This window comes from Lampris incognitus, chromosome 4 (assembly GCF_029633865.1).
Source record: "Lampris incognitus isolate fLamInc1 chromosome 4, fLamInc1.hap2, whole genome shotgun sequence".
NCBI classification, from domain to species: domain Eukaryota; kingdom Metazoa; phylum Chordata; class Actinopteri; order Lampriformes; family Lampridae; genus Lampris; species Lampris incognitus.
Window position 1 is genome coordinate 18,445,888 of NC_079214.1, and position 17,556 is coordinate 18,463,443.

Here is a 17,556-nt window from a genome sequence, read left to right on the forward strand (position 1 = left end):
TGACAGCCAGCAAAAAAAAAAACACAACAGAAGGTGAAACATCACCTGCTATCATCCTCCCTACAGTGACATTGGGCCTCTAATATTAGAAAACTATTTTTCAAACTTTTGGATGAGTGCTTTACCCCAGACCATTAATTAAGAAAGATATTCAACAGGAATACAGTCAAAATGAGCTACAGCTGCATGCCAAGTGTTCAGCAGGTTATTTCATCCCACAATACAAGCATCAAGACCAAGGCACAGACCCCCTTCCTGCAACCAAACACCACCAACTGCAACTGCCATGCTAAGGCATCATGCCCTCTTGAAGGAAAATGTCAGACAGAGGGATTCATCTACCAGGCATCAGTGACAACAGAAGACAACTACAAAGTGGACACTTGCATTGGACTAACAGAGAGCCCTTTTAAAATTAGGTTTAACGCCCATATGAGTAGCTTCAGGAATGAGCAGTCAAGAAATGGAACGGCCTTAAGCCGCCACATTTGGTCATTGGTAGACAAGAATATAAGTTACTCTCTTTAATGGAAAATCCTCATGAAGAGCAATGCATATTCAATTAACAGCGAAAGACGTAACCTGTGGACTTCCGGTTATGCGATGTAGGTAGAGGATGCACGGCTGAGGGCTCCCAGTCTACTTTTTGACGAAACTTGTTTTACCTAGCTTTTCCTTTGAGACTTTGACAAATAAGGCCTCGTAAGACTTACTTTAGAGATATCTTGCGAAATGAGCCACTGTAAACGCGCCAAACCAGCAAGAAGCGTCGACAAAACTCCAGCTAATGCTAACCGTGCATATGCTAACGTTTCCAAGAACGCAGCCAAGAAGCTAGCAGCGTTTGCTAACTACCCTTCGACAACGACAGAAACCGGAGATACCACAGCTGATATGCCCATTTCCATGGATCAACTGTCTGCAGAATTCGAAAAGCAGAGGAGGTCACTTAGGGATGATGTTTCTTCCCTGATCCAAGAGTCCATTAAACCCCTGCAAGCCTCACTGGACTCCTTGCAGGCGACAGTGAACTCGTTCCAAAATCGCCTTACCTCTGTGGAGTCTGTAAACAGTGACAACTTTGAACGTTTAACTGCAGCTGAGTCCACCATCAAAACGCTCTGAACCCAAAATCTGTCTCTGCAGGACCGGATCGACGACCTCGAGAACCGATCTCGGAGGGCCAATCTCCCTGTACTGAACATTCCTGAAGGCAGTGAGGCCGGTAAAGATCCGGTGAAGTTCTTGTCGGAGATGCTGATACAAGTAATGGGTCCTGATGTCTTTTCTGCACCGCCTGAGCTGGAGAGAGCACACCGGACCCCGACCTTCAAATCCAACCGAGGAACATCCCCCCGCACGTTCCTGGTTTGCTTTTCCAGATTCCAGCAGAAGGAAGCTGCATTGCGCTGGGCCAGGAACAACGAGCTGAAGTACCAAGGAGCAGTTATAAGGGTTTATCAAGACCTCAGCACAGCACTCGCTAAAAAGCGAGCCGCATTTAACGGCATCAAACAAGCTCTGTACCAAAAGAACGTGCGGTTCCACCTACTGTACCCCGCCCGGCTGCGTGTGATGTACGGAGACGACTCGCACACCTTTGACTCCCCCGATGAAGCTCAGAAGTTTTATGATCAGAAGATAGCTTAAAAAGTAGGCTAGCAAAACAGCTGTTTTGAACCACACTGGTTTGAGACTGTTGATTACCTGGACTGCTTTGAAAATGGGTAGGGTTATGTTTACCGTTTGAACTCACCCTCTCAACAGCCCTGGGACTGACGGTATGGTCACTCTCGCTGTATTATTGCTGGGCTACGTTAACTCATTTCTGTTCAGCTTACTCATTATAGTGACGTCACCTACCCCCTTTTTTCTTCTTTTTTTCTCTCTCTTTTCTTTTCTTTTTTGTATTGCCATCATAGGTGGTGCTTTCATACGTATATTGATTGTTCACCTGCCCTACAGATGTTGTTCAGTTCAATCTTTAATTTGTTTTTTTCCTTGAGTATGACAAGCTCTTAATATTTCATTGCTGGGAGCCTTCTTTGCTGTATTACCAGGCTGTATTACCGGAAGGACTGGGGAATAGGGCTATGTAGCCTGCAGCTTGCCTCAGAGAGAGGAACAAGTACAGGCTTAGTGTTAGTTTCGTTCATGTTTGGGATGAGGGACAGGGTTATGGGAAGGGGCACCCCTAGTTTTTTTGTACAATGTGTATTTTCTTTTGTTTTCCTTTGAGAGCTTATTCATGAGGCTGTGCATTCTATTACAACCACTTAGTTATCTTGTCACTGTCATCACTGTTATTTTGGATCACTGTTACTCTACCATTCCTGGCTAAATATGGAAAATCGAACTAGTAAGGCTGGTGTACGGTTTATCAGCTGGAATGTAAAAGGTTTAAACGGGCCTGTAAAAAGAGCTAGAATATTCAATCACCTTAAATATTTAAATTGTGAATTTGCATTTCTTCAAGAAACTCACCTGTTGGTTAAAGATCAAGTCAGACTAAGAAAAGGTTAGGTGGGCCATGTGTTTCACTCGAATTTAAATTCCAGAACACGTGGAACAGCTATATTGATACATAAAAAAAAAATTCAGTTCAGTGCATCCACTGTTATTTCAGATCCACAGGGACACTATGTTATGGTGTCTGGGTTCCTTTTCCACAAACCTGTCATTTTGGTTAATGTTTACACCCCAAATTGGGATGATGATAAATTTATAGAAAGAGTCATATCATTAATACCAGATTTGAACTCACAACAATTGATCTTTGGTGGTGATCTGAACTGTGCAATTGATCCAGTACTAGACCGTTCTAATCCTAAATCCACAACCCCTTCAAAAATGGCCAAATTACTGTCACTCTTTATCGATCAGATAGGAGGTGTCGACCCTTGGCATTTCTTATTTCCACAAAATCAATCCTTCTCCTTCTTTTCTCCAGTTCATCAATCGTATAGTAGAATAGACTATTTCTTCATTGATAGAACGCTTCTCCCCTATGTCACTAAAACTGAATATATGACTATAATTGAATCAGATCATGCCCCTGTGTTACTAGATATCACATTTCCTCTTAACAATTTGGAACGTTCTCCTTGGAAACTAGACAAAACTTTATTGGCTGATAAAGGCTTTTGTGTATTGATATCTAAAAAAATTGTTGACTTTATCGAATTCAATATAAAAGATAATATTTCCCCATCATTGCTTTGAGAAACATTGAAAGCTGTAATCAGGGGCGATATTATGTCATATTCAGCTAGATTCAGCAAGATGCAAAGGATTAAACAGGACCCGCTCATTAAATCTATAGATACAGTGGATGCTCTGTACTCTACTGCCCCTTCCCCTGAGCTCTTTAAAAGGAAGCGCGACCTCCAAACCCAATATAACTTATCAACTAGAAAGACAGAACGACTCTTACTAAAATCACGTGGATTCGTCTAGGGTTAGGGTTATCTTTACCTGCTTAAGCCAGGTAAAGATAACACAGAATGTGATTCATATAGACCCATTTCTCTTCTAAACTGTGATGTGAAGATCCTAGCCAAAGCTCTTGCCCTACGCTTAGAAAGCACAGTGCATGAAGTGATATCTGTTGACCAAACCGGCTTTATTTCGGGACGACATTCATTCACAAATATCCGTCGGCTTTTGAATATTATTCACTCTCCTGCATCCAGTGGGGTACCAGAGGTGGTCATCTCTCTGGTCGTCTCTTAGCACACCAGCTTAAGTGCCAAGCAGTTGCTCGACAGATCCCACAAATTAGGAAACCAAACGGGGAGTTAACTATTAACCCAGAAGAAAGTAATGAAACATTCGCCTCATATTACTCAAACCTATATACGTCAGAAGCAACAAGTGACAGTATTTATATGGAAAATTTTTTTTGATAATCTCCAGGCTCCTTCTAATTCATAGGACTGAGACTGAACTCCCACTACAACAGACAGAAATCATTAACGCAATAATGGCGATGCAAAGTTGTAAAATGCCTGGCCCGGATGGGTACCCAATAGTTCTTTAAAACATTTTCAAATAAATTATCTATAATTTTACTCGATATGTTTAACGATTCTCTGACCTGTGGGTCGCTGCCACAAACACTGACCAAAGCATCAATTACTGTCCTGCTTAAGCCAGGTAAAGATAACACAGAATGTGATTCATATAGACCCATTTCTCTTCTAAACTGTTATGTGAAGATCCTAGCCAAAGCTCTTGCCCTACGCTTAGAAAGCACAGTGCATGAAGTGATATCTGTTGACCAAACCGGCTTCATTTCGGGACGACATTCATTCACAAATATCCGTCGGCTTTTGAATATTATTCACTCTCCTGCATCCAGTGGGGTACCAGAGGTGGTCATCTCTCTGGATGCAGAGAAAGCTTTTGACAGGGTCGAACGGGAATTTTTGTTCACTTGTTTAAAAAAATTGGGTATGGTCCTAATTTTATTTCATGGATTAAGCTTTTGTATACTTCACCCAAAGCCTCAGTTGTTACAAATGGTAAACAATCAAAATACTTCCAGCTGTCAAGAGCGACCCGTCAGGGTTGCCCACTCAGTCCACTATTATTAGCTTTAGCTATAGAGCCCTTATCCATTACACTTAAATCGTTACTATCTATAAGTGGAATCCATAGAGGAGGAATAGAGCATAGGTTGTCTTTATACGCTGATGATTTATTATTATATGTTTCAGATCCAGTTCTAAGCACACCTCACATTATCTGTGCTTTGGAGAGCTTCGGTACATTCTCTGGGTACAAAGTAAACTTTGGCAAAAGTGAATGTTACCCTGTTAATGACTTGGCTCTGCAAATACAAGATAATGCCTTACCGTTCCAAATGTCTAGAAATGGCTTTAAGTATTTGGGCATTAATATCACGAGAGACATGCAAAGTCTTTATCAGGAAAACTTTTCTCCTTTATTTGAGAAAGTCAGACTAGACCTGAAAAAGTGGAAGTCGCTTCACTTGTCCTTGGCAGGAAAAGTGAATTGTATTAAAATGAATGTACTCCCCAAATTCCTTTATTTGTTTCAATGTATTCCACTTTATCTTCCTAAATCCTTTTTTAAATCCACTGATAAGGCTTTCATTTCATTCATATGGAGCGATAAGATCCCTAGAATATGTATAGAATTACTACAAAGGCCTAAATTACAGGGTTGCTTAGCTCTTCCAAATCTTTGCTATTACTATTGGGCTGCAAATGTTCAAAAAATTATGTATTGGCTTCACTCACCAGATACAGACTGGTGTGACTGTGAGGCTACATCTTGTATCTCATCATCTCTCACAGCCCTGGTCACTTCCAGCTCTCCTCTTTCTATTACACACTTTACTAACAACCCAGTCATCATCAATACCCTCAAGATATGGTTTCAATTTAGACGGAACTTTGGGTTCAAACATTGTCTTAGCATGAGTCCTATATGCAATAATCACCTTTTCCCCCCAGCTAGATTAGACTCTGCATTCTCTTTTTGGCAAAGACAAGGTATTTCTAAATTTAAAGATATGTACATAAACGGTGTATTTGCAAGCTTTGATGACTTATCACACAAATTTGAGCTCCCTCGGTCTAGCTTGTTTCGATATTTTCAAGTGCGCCACTTCCTTCAGAGCCATGACCCCAACTTTCCAAACTTATCTTCAGTCTCAGGTTTAGATGGTATGCTAGAGATCCCTTTTAATTCTAAAGGACTAATTTCAAGGATACATGATTGTATAGCTTCTCTTAAAAACATAACTCTTGCTAAGATTAGGGCAGACTGGGCAGCTGAGCTTAGAGAGGACATGGATGAGGACAACTGGAACTGTGCTTTACAAAAAGTGAATGATAGTACTTCCTGTGCAAGACTAAGTATAATACAATTGAAAGTCCTACATCGTGCTCATTTTTCTAAAGCATTTGACGCATTTCATACAGTTAGAGAAGATTAAGTACACTCTTAGGGGGTCCAGTGACAAATTTTTCTCCATCTGGGGTCCAATTTTGACATATCTAAGCAAACTAAAACTTTGCCTGGTGACCTAAGATATTTAGTCACCACAGACCACAGTAGGCCCATATAAAATTTCACAAATAGAAGTGTTTAAACATATTCAGTTATTTTGCCTTCTCCATATCCTTTTTTCCCCCCTTATATACCAGTTACCAGGAATTGCATATTATAGGGATATACGTCCATATTGTGGCTATTGTATTTAAATTGTATCGAAATTGTTTCTGCCTTGGACTGATGCAGGCATGTATGACTGCAATCGTGAATATGTATGTACACAGTGACATTGAACATGGCTAAATGTGACCTCTTTCACATGTAAATGTATCTATTATTATTGTGTATGTGTTATTATCTTATTTTCCTTTTCTGCTTCTCTAGGCGGGTGCACCCCATGTTTTGGTGGGTGGGAAGGGTGGGTGGTTGGGGTGTTGGTATAAAAGAAAAAATGAGATAGTCTAATTTCATGCCTATTGTATTTTGCACTTGTTAACATCTCCAAATAAAAAGATTATTCAAAAAAAAAAAAAAAAAGAAAAGAAAAAAAGATGTAACCTGTGCTTGGCAGAGAAATATTTTATTATTTGTAAGCCTGATATGTCCACCTTGAACAGTAGAAATGAATTGGCCACCAGCTGTAGAAACAGAAAAAATATCTGCTTTGTAACTACAAGTAAACCAATGTCTTTATTACCCCCCACCCTCCATTAGATGATACACGTGACATTTATTAGATGTTATATTTTTACATTTTAACTGTCTGCCCTTCCAACTGTGCTCCAGCACCACTCCACTATGTGATATACATAAAGTACCCCATTGGATGTTATCTTGTTATATTTTAAATGTATGCTTTTTCAACAGTGCCCCGGCCCTTTAAATCCTTGCTTTTTCAAAACAAGCCCCAACCCATACCCCACTGGTTGTAATGTTATTTTTGAAATGTTTTCTACCCCCCCCCCCCCATTGATTGTTGTGCATCATAACTACCTACCCCATTGGTTGTAATTTTTTAAATGTTTTCTATCCTCTCATTGGTTGCTGTCCACCGTAACTAGGGGCGTGATGTGGGGCAACATAGTATTTATTGACTGTTTTTTCTTTGTTTAATCACATTGGCAGCTGATGAATGCGTAACGCACGAAACAAGCTTTTACTGAAATGTATTAACGTTTTTTTCCCTACATCTATCTTAATATTCCACTCCTCATTTGTTGAGCACTTTTATCAACACCATTGATGGTTTCCGGGAGAAAAAAAAATGCTCATAAGCAGCTGAGCATCCGGCACAGCCAGGAATCGAACCCGGATTGCCCAGACCATGGGTGATTGCGCTAACCAGTCAACTAAAGGGTCCGACCCATTAGCCAAGGGCTAGCGAGTCTAGGCAGCTGTGATCGTTACACGACCCCCTTCCTTCGGGAAGCGCGTCCCCATGCTTCAGCATATCAGCTCCCTCACGCCTCTGGGTGAACGCACTTTCAATGGCCTCAGAGTCTCACCATCCCACTTCTGACACCAATGTAGTGAATTCAGGAGACAGCCGGGAATCCGTCGCAGCCGGGAATCGAACCCGGGTATCCCAGACCATAGGCGACTGCACTAACCAGTCGACTAAAAGGTCTGACCCGTTAGCCAAGGGCTGGCGAGTCTAGTCATCTGTGGTCGTTTTACACACTCACACACACACACACCTATATATATATATCATTTTTTATAGCTTTACCCCCCCCATAACAACTCATTCTGAGCAGCCCGAATGGCCGGTGGTCAGCCATGGCCCTCTGGCATTTGCCCAAATTCCAGATGGCCAGTCTGTCACCGGCTAGAGGATGAGAAGGAAAGCCAAGGCCAGTATGGAGCTTTGTGACATAATTCCTTCATCTTTGCCTCTGGCCCAGTTCTGTCAACGGGTCTCCTAAGCTGCATCTCAGGGGCTTCTGGCTCTGCCATAATACTAAGGCCCATTGAACCACTAATGAATGTTGATACGACCCCAACATACAGAGCATTTAGACACAGCCCCATGCTATGGCTAATTGATGTTGGGCTGTTCACTAATGGTGGATAGCCAATGATGCATAGTTGCCCTTCTTGCATATATATTCTTGGAGTGTGAATTCTTGACTGTGGTTCAATGAAACAACTGTAGTGGATTGGTTGAGAGACATAACAAATTTTTACTGAGTTTAAAATTTCAGTGTTTCTGTTCAACATCTAAGAAAGTGTTACCTGCCCTTCTAATGTAAGAAAGATGCAGGATAAATGCACGAAGGGCACTGACTAGGCATTTAGCTGTGTTCCCTATCCAGAGTGACAGAACAGGCTTAAACACGTCGCTCTGGCACCAATGGGCATGGCGGTGTGACGCATAGTGACGGTCAAAGTCACAGCACTCAAAACATATAAGGAAAAAGAAGAGACTGTGCTAAAACCATATCCAAGCAGAGATGCAAACTGCAGCTCCTTAACAGGGTCCACTAACTGAGCTTCCTTACAGGATGCAATGCCATATAGTTGCCTAATAACATTCCAGTTCATACTGTAACGCCAACACACGGCTTCCTCATACAACTTTTATAAGAAACATACTGATTTCATATCTGCATCAATTTCAATCTGCACTTTAAACCTTCTTCGGTTTTTAAAATTTAAATGCATAAATATTTCATAACCAATGCCAATTAATACATCGAAACAATCCATGAAATTACTATTAAACAGATTCCACCACTGCAGAACGCTGATTGGAAAAAATCCAGAGAAATTGTGCACAAGATTAACCATTAAGATAGTTTTTTTTTTTTATGAGAAGGTACAGTTTTTATGACACTGCCGGGATACCGAGTTTTTAAACGGACTGAAAATGTGTATCCATCTGGAAACCACCTTTAACAAAATCACTGTGAGTGAAATGATAAAAGTAGTTCCCGAGTACGTGGAAGAGACGGGGCCGCTGTGCTTTACAAAATTTGTGTCTGTGTCGATGTAAAAAGCTATCGCCTGTTACCTGAGGTGCAGAGAGAAGATTAAGGTTTAGTGGGCAATGCCACGCTGACAAACTGCACAGAGACACATGAGACTAATGGTCAGAAGAACGACCATCTCATTAAAATCATACTGCAAGACAGCATGCGGCTTAGTCACGCTAGTGCCTTGTAAACAGTGTCCTACGATGGAGACGGATAGTGATGCCATGGCTGGGGTGCAGGGATGGGATGAACATTAAAACAGTCTACAGTGGTGAAAGGGCTGGAGGTGAGCTAATAAGCTACGTGAGCATTAGATTTCTAATGACTCAGATGGAAGAGCACGGCGATTGAATGACAACGCTGTTCATGTTCAACTACGAAACATCGCCAGAGCACGTTGCCATCCAGTTTATCGCCGACCCAAACTTAAAACTCATCTTTCTGCCTTAGCCTACAATTAGTTGCCTTTAAGTTGATTGCTTCACAACCTGTACTGCATGGCGGGTCAGTTTCTGTCTCTATGAATGTACCAAGCACTGTTCTGCCCACAACATTATATAGATTACTGCAAACTGTTCTCTTCTCTTACATGTCTTTTCTCTCTCTCTGAATGATGTCTTCTCCTTTCTCTATGGCTTGATGTGAGCCTCCCTTGTGTGCACGTGCAGTCTGTCCTCCCCCCAGGTCTCCATGGTGACGGTGGTCACCACCTGGACACTGCTTGGCATCCTTCTCATCATATTCTTAACATATTTTATAAGTCCATTATAATTCTGTTATCCTCTTTCAGTGTTGTATTCTGTAAATTGTGTATACACAACTTCCATTGCGCATTGTCCGTCTTGGGAGAGAGATCCCTCCTCTGTTGCTCTCCCTGAGGTTTCGTCCTGTTTTTTCTCCATGTTAAAGGTTTTTTTTTAGGGAGTTGTTCCTTATCCAATGTGAGGGTCTAAGGACAGGATGTTTGGTTGCTGTAAAGCCCCCCTGAGGCAAATTTGTGATATTGGGCTATACAAATAAAATTGACTTGACCTGACTTGACCCTGAAAGAGCATTACTCTTTCAGCCTCTTTACAGGCATGCCTGCCTTTGTCATTAACACTTAAGACTGGGAGGTGCTGCTGGAGTCATATTAACCTAAATATTAAGAGTTGTTTTACTGGAAACTATTGGGTGAATTGGGATGTCTGAAATACCATTACTGATCTCTCTTTTTTTTTGGCTTTGTAATAAGAAGCTTCTTTTCGTGCGGTTTCCATTGACCACAACTACACCGTGTTGTTGTTCAACGTTTAAAACGTGTTCGTGCAACTGCTGTGTTTCTTCATGACTGAACCTGAACTCTCAAGACAGCAAAAGCCATTCTGCCTCTGTTTGAGTATGAACTTGCCCCTTTTCCGTTTCTCTTTCTGACTTTGTCACACATGCACACACACGTACACACACAAACAGAGGAAGTCGTGCTGTGTTTTAGAGAGCTCGCTGGCCTCGGTCATTCCTCTGAATAAAGATCACAGAGGATACTCGGTTCAGTTCGAGCTAGAATATGACCGTCTAACCCGGACTATACTAGCCTGCCTCTTTCTGTCTTCTTCTCCCTCTCCCTGGGGCATGGCAGAGCTTGGCTTGACCCTCTCTGACAGACCCACTAACTGGCCTGCAATTTCATGTTCCTCTGCCTCAATTTATCCTCATCACATTTTGTCTGATCATCATTTTTATTCGCTCTCCTTGATCTCATTCTCATCTCCCTATCTCTCTATCGCTCCCTTTTTCTGTTTCCTGGCCTTTCTAGCGCTATCCAACTTCCTCATGCACATACACAAAGATTCAGACAGAGATGCTAAATTTAGATGCTTTCATTTCTGTGCCGGCCCTGGCACCAAAGGCCTCCAAGCGGGAAGCAGACTGGGGATGATTCAAAGACTTCATTAGTAATATGTGTGCACTTGTGGGCATGCACAAGTGTGCCAACACACACACACACACACACACACACACACACACACACACACACACACACACACACACACACACACACACACCTACAAAGCAAGACATTCTTGTCTCGTTCAGGACGTCCCTCCGTCAGTGTCGCTGTCATTGCTGAGTGCCTTCTTATGTAAACAGGTCACTCCAAGCTACTTCTGTCCATCCACATGACAAAGACTGGGATTGGCTCGGTCTTTCTATGCTCTTCCACCTGATTATTTTCATTCACCTCGTGACAAACACAGAAGTGTTCACATGCAGCACAAACGTACATGCATACTACGTGCACACACTCAAACATGCAGCCTACACAGCCATATTCAGTCACACACACTTAAGTAGAGTGCATTCTGCAGCTTTATGTGCACTTATCATATCACCATATGCATATACACAGATAAATATATACACACACATGCATGCATGCTAACAAACGCAATTACCACAGATAAAACTCAACGACTCATAGGAGTACTCTCTCCACACTTAAAAACACACACTGTCCTTAACAGTAATAATGCTAATGCAAGTAAGAAAGACACAAAAAAGAGCTGATGTCCCTTATTGGTTTGAATTCTAGACATAAAGAATAATCGCCTTAATTAAATTACACTAGGAGCAGATAACAACTGACATCGGAACAAAATGCCCAGCATACATTGCAACAAACATGACATGCATATCATCAAGAACCATCCCTGTGTTGCATGTTTTACAGATTACACACCGTTGGTTTTCACTGCTGCATGCCGTAAAAACCATGGCACAAACAAACATGACTCATCTCCAAACAGAACTTGCAGTGTAATTGTGACTGAATCATCAGGGATTCACCAGCGACGCTGCTACCCCTCAGGCAACAGCTGCTAGCCATGTGATCCAAGAGCGTGAAGTTTTTATTACTGTACTGTGACACATCTCTGTGTAAAAAAATTTTAAAAAGTGAGCAACTGACTCTAAACAATGAACGATGCAGAGATGCACCTATCAGAGCCATCCTCTAACATCCAACACCAGACTGACAGCAACTTTGATGCATCCTACAACAGATAATGGTAAACTCATTAAGATTAAATAAAGGGAACTGGTGTGTATGTGTTGTTGGGTAAACTGTAAAACAGGTTCACATTATTTCGAGACTGGAGATGGACTTTCTCATTCTTTTCTATGGATCAAAGTTTGAGGAAGACCAAACTTTCAGTTTACAGGAAACCATCAACAGAGACACCTGTATCTTCTCAGAAGTATTTCAGCCACAGTCGCCGCAGTACAAACACCATGTTGATGGGACATTGATATTATATGAATGCAGCTCATCTTGACTGTTTATTGGACAGAGCAAAAGTAACATTTTACATTTTGCAGTCAATTATGAGAGCAAATGGATCATAAGCCAATTCAGTGTTCTCCTTTAGACTATGAAATATGTTTGGTAGTGTGGTCTTCTTCCTCTCTGTAAATCCACCAGCTACCTCAAGTATCCAACCAGACCAAACTCCTCCATTAGACAGTTTCTGTCTGACTGGTGATCATCTGCTCCGCTTGGACGCTCCTACAATTACTGCTATGTACACACATACATACAGAGAGTAACAGACTGACACACACACACACACACACACACACACACACACACACACACACACACACACACACACATTCACACCTAGGGACAATTTAGTATGGCTGAGTCACCTGACCTACCTGTCTTTGGACTGTGGGAGGAAACCGGAGCACCCGGAGGAAACCCATGCAGACACGAGGAGAACATGCAAACTCCACACAGAGGACGACCCAGGATGACCCCCAAGGATGGACTACCCCGGGGCTCGAACCCAGGACCTTCTTGCTGTGAGACGACCGTGCTAACCACTATGCCACTGAATTTATTATTATTATTATTTTTTACTATCTTTCAATCTATCTTTCTTGGCACCCTATCCTTCCTGTCACTTTATACCCCCCACACTCTATTTCAAGGAACTGTACTGTAAGCAACGAACATTTTCAGCAGGACAAACAGATGCGACATCCACTATTGCACGTGCAGCTACCGTGCATATCGTTACAGCATTACAGTCATTGTAGTAGAGCCAGATGTGTGGTTTCCAATCTGCAAATACGGTATGTGCTGTTATAAAGTTAGTTTTCAAGCTCTCACACTCCCAAAACCACCTGTCTGTCACTCTGTTAAAATTTCATCAGCCAACAGGAATCACAACAAATGAGCAGTAATTTGTACAAAGTGCTTCTCTGGAGGACATGATAGTTGTGTTCCCCTTCTGGCACGTCTCCCCATGGGCAGCCAGTGATGAGAAGGGGATAAAAAAAAAAACAGGGGAAGGGGACTCAGGCAAAGAGAAAAAGGGGTGGGGGGTAAATGGTAAAAATGGTAAATGGACTGCATTTTATATAGTGCTTTTCTAGTCTACTGACCACTGACTCACATTCACCCATTCACCCACACATTGACGGTGGAGGCTGCCATCCAAGGCACCAACCTGCTCATCAGGAGCAGTTAGGGGTTCAGTGTCTCGCTCAAGGACACTTTGATACGCTCTCTGCAGGAGCCGGGGATCGAACCAGCGACCTTCCGATTACTAGATGACCCGCTCTACCTCATGAGCCATGCCGCCCTCGTGAGCCATGTCGCCCCTGTGTATCTGAATTTATTGTTGAGTCCTGTGCCTGTTTTGCAGAACAGAATCCCTAATGTAGACAGAACGCACACATACAACACAACAAACATAACGTACCTACCACAAACATTCACTCATTTATTCATCTTCAGTCGCTTCTCCGGGGTCGGGTCGCGGTGGCAACAAGCTAAGTAGGGCACTCCAGACGTCCCTCTCCCCAGCAACGCCCTCCAGCTCCTCCTGGGGGATCCCAAGGCATTCCAAGGCCAGACTGGACATGTAGTCTCCTTCCAGTTGGCCGTGCCCGGTAAACTTCCAAAGGAAGGCACCCAGGAGGCATCCTAATCAAATGCCTGAACCACCTCAACTGGCTCCTTTTGACGCCAAGGAGCAGCAGCTCTACTCCAAGCTCCCTCCGGATGTCCGAGCTCCTCACCCTATCTCTAAGGCTGAGCCCAGACACCCTACGGAGGAAACTCATTTCAGCCACTTGTATCCGCGATCTCAAAACCCAATGAGATTACACAAGCAGAGTTACAGCACCTCGCCCGGAAGGGGGAAACCGGGGCCCCCTCCTGGAGCAAAAACCACCAGCCAAACCACCACACGCGGGAATGAGCATTGGGGTAGGGTGCAATGCAGACTAGGCGGCAAGCAAAGGCAGGGACCGGGGATCAGGGTATGCCGACTTCCGGCATCGCAGATTGCTTTTTCTTTATTCGTCTAGCTATCTGGACAGGATGTCTATCATTCTATCTGACGATCACCTCTCTCTGGATCATTCTACTGTACTGATTTCTAGCATCTCCTTTTTGACTTGTTTTAGTGGATGTTGTTCCATCATTCAACCCTTCCATCTGTCCTTAGTTGTTCCTTTCTACATCCACATCCACATCCACTTGCTTGCACACTCACAACTCCCCAGATAGAAAGCGCGTTCTGAAACGAAATCTGTTTGGGAAGTACAAGAAAAATGGCCATTTTTTTTATTTGATTTGATTTTGAGAGAAAATTATTCAACTCTGAACTGGGAAGTGTAAAAGATCAGCCCAGTTCTGCTCATTACCTAAATAATGACATACATGCATGCTTTGCGCATGCACACACACACACACACACACACATACACACACACAAATGCAAAAGCTTACACGTCTCACAAAAATCTGTGTGTGTGTGTGTGTGTACACACACAAATACATCTATGTGTACATGTATATAAGCACAATGCGGAGGCATCATGTGTACATCTTTGCGTCGGTATCATGTGTTAAATCCTTCAGTGCACACCTCATTATGGGATGTCCCTTATGAATCAGACATCAAATCTAACCACGTCGTAAATTCAACTTTAAAACATTACAATGTCTACTTATTTTTGGGTAGCTGGTGTGTGTGTGTATTCATGTAAGGATGTCTGCGTGATGTGCATGATTTAGCGTGTCTCTGAATCTGGTTGCCATAGTAACTGAGATGGTTTAACGGTCGGGGTGGGGGCGGTCATGTGACGTGAAGATGAAAATGAAAACAAACCAGCTGGGAACAGTTTCTGGTTTCTGCCTGTCCCTTTTTCTCCTAAACGAAGGTAGACACAGACACACAAACATTTCCAGTCCTTGACCTTAATTACATCATCAGTTTCCTTCACCACAACAACTTTTCACCTTACACCCATTACTATGTCTCTGTGTGTGTGCGCACGTGTGTGTGTGTGTGTGTGTGTGTGTGTGTGTGCAACCCTCCCTTCCTTTGGTACCCACCCCCTGATACTTTAAGTAAGAATGTCCAGGGCTAAAAATAAAAGATGTGTGTATCACAGGAATGGGTGTAGAAAAGGGGAGTAAGTGACACTGAGTCCATGCTTCTGCCATGCCAGGACACACACACACACACACACACACACACACACACACACGGGAGAGGTTGAGAGGGGTGTGCTGATGTTTCAAGTCAGAATCCACCCTAAAAATAAAACATCTGTATTTCACTTGATGCTAGTGGTGCACCTCTGAGATCCACCTGTTGGTCATGAAGAGAGACACGGGGGCTTTATGAGAAGACCTGCTGATATCTATAAGATATAGACTCAACTTTTCCGGATTATAGGAATACCAAATGTGACTTTGGGGTTTTGGGGTGGATTTTCTATTTAAACCTGAAGGGGCCATCCATGGCTGTCATTGGATGATTAATAGAGCATGACACAATGAAAAAAGCTGGAAAAATATTACCCTGACATACAGACGGCCCTGCCATATCTGACAATATCAATGGGGAATGTTAATCTTGCTTGAAGAATCATTATGCTTACTAGAAATGAAGTCCTAGCTTTCATACCACTTCCTCAAACTTAATAGTGATAAAACTGAGGTCCTCCCAGTAGGTACTAAATCTACTTTGGCCAAACCTGATAGTTTTTCTCTGATTATTGACAATTCTATACTTCCTCCATCGCCTCAGGTTAAGAGTGTGGGTGTCATCCTGGACAGCACATTATCTTTTGACGCTCACATCAACAATGTTACCTGGTCTGCATACTTCCACCTGCTCAATATAAATCGTCTATGCCCACCACTTACACCTAACAGCACCGTCATTCTCATTAACACCCTGGTTACATCCCATATTGACTACTGTAATTCTATCCTCTTTGGTCTTCCCCTCAAGTGTCTTCATAAACTTCAACTGGTCCAGAAGTAAGCTGCCCGTATCATTACCAGAACTCCTTCCATAGATCATATCACTCCTGTTCTTCAACAACTCCATTGGCTCCCTGTTAAATACCGTATTGACTTCAAGATCCTGCTTCTCACTTTTAAGGCTCTTCATAACCTAGCTCCTTCGTATCTTTCTGAACTCCTTCACATCCACACACCCTCCCGCACTCTCAGATCCTTTTCTGCTCTCCAACTCACTACACCATCGACCCGCTTGACTACCATGGGGTCTAGAGCCTTCAGTCGTTCTAACCCCCCTCTTATGGAGCTCTCTCCCACAAGTCATTCACAACATTGACTCTCTTTCAACCTTCAAATCCCATCTGAAAACGTACCTTTTCAAACGGGCATAATCAGTCTGATCCACGCTTCATTGAGTTTTGTGCAGATGATGATTTTATAATTATCTGTTGTATTAACTTTTTATTGTCTACCCTGCTTTGTTTTGATTTTATGCTGTCTGACACAGTGCTGCTTTTTTTTTTTTACTGTGTTCTGTAAGGTGTCCTTCGGTGCTCTAAAAGGCACCCACAAATAAAATGTATTATTATTATTATTCATTATTTTTTAATGCTTTCTGAAACACATAACTCCAGCGCCTTGCAGCTAACTTTTTACAAGACTCACAGCTAAAAGGAAAATTAAATGCAATGTTTGTGTTGAGACTAAGTTCTATGCCTCTTCTCTGTAGCTGACTTTGGCGTTGATCAATGATCGCTCTCGATTAAAGCCAGTACTCCTTCCTTTGTAGTGATCAATACACAGCAAACAGTGTAATCTAGACAAGCAGTAAAGCTGACCACAGCCAGAAGTGGCCAATAAACAACCCAGCCAACGTCAGACAATGAAATGATGCTCTGATACACAGAGACACACTTCCTCAAACACACACACTCCCCGAGTTTATCTTGATCTTACGCATACAAGTGAACAAACACAAGCGCAAAGACACAAAAAGGTGTGTGTAGCCATCAGGGTATTCATTCCATCGACTTTATTACTCACCTTCCATGGCATACTTCATATCCAGGGCGAAGAGGCTCCACATGATCTCTGCACTGATCTTGCCCATATTCAGCTCCTGTGGAAACCTGGTGAAATGTGAAACGGATTCCAATCAGACTCATTTCCACATCATAACATGCCCGACTGGGCAACTTGATGGTCTCATCCAGCCTGATTCTCTACCGATTGAGGTAACAGATGTGT

The 17,556-nt window shown here is 42.6% G+C and overlaps 1 protein-coding gene across 1 annotated transcript in view; it reads right to left on the reverse strand.

Moving 5' to 3' along the window:
* LOC130111979 (protein unc-13 homolog C) overlaps positions 1-17,556 on the reverse strand; it is a 160,751-nt gene that overhangs the window by 45,750 nt on the left and 97,445 nt on the right. The window contains exon 18 of the mRNA XM_056279289.1: positions 17,353-17,438. Within this exon, the coding sequence (XP_056135264.1) occupies positions 17,353-17,438 (86 nt within the window). The remainder of the gene's footprint in view (positions 1-17,352; positions 17,439-17,556) is intronic.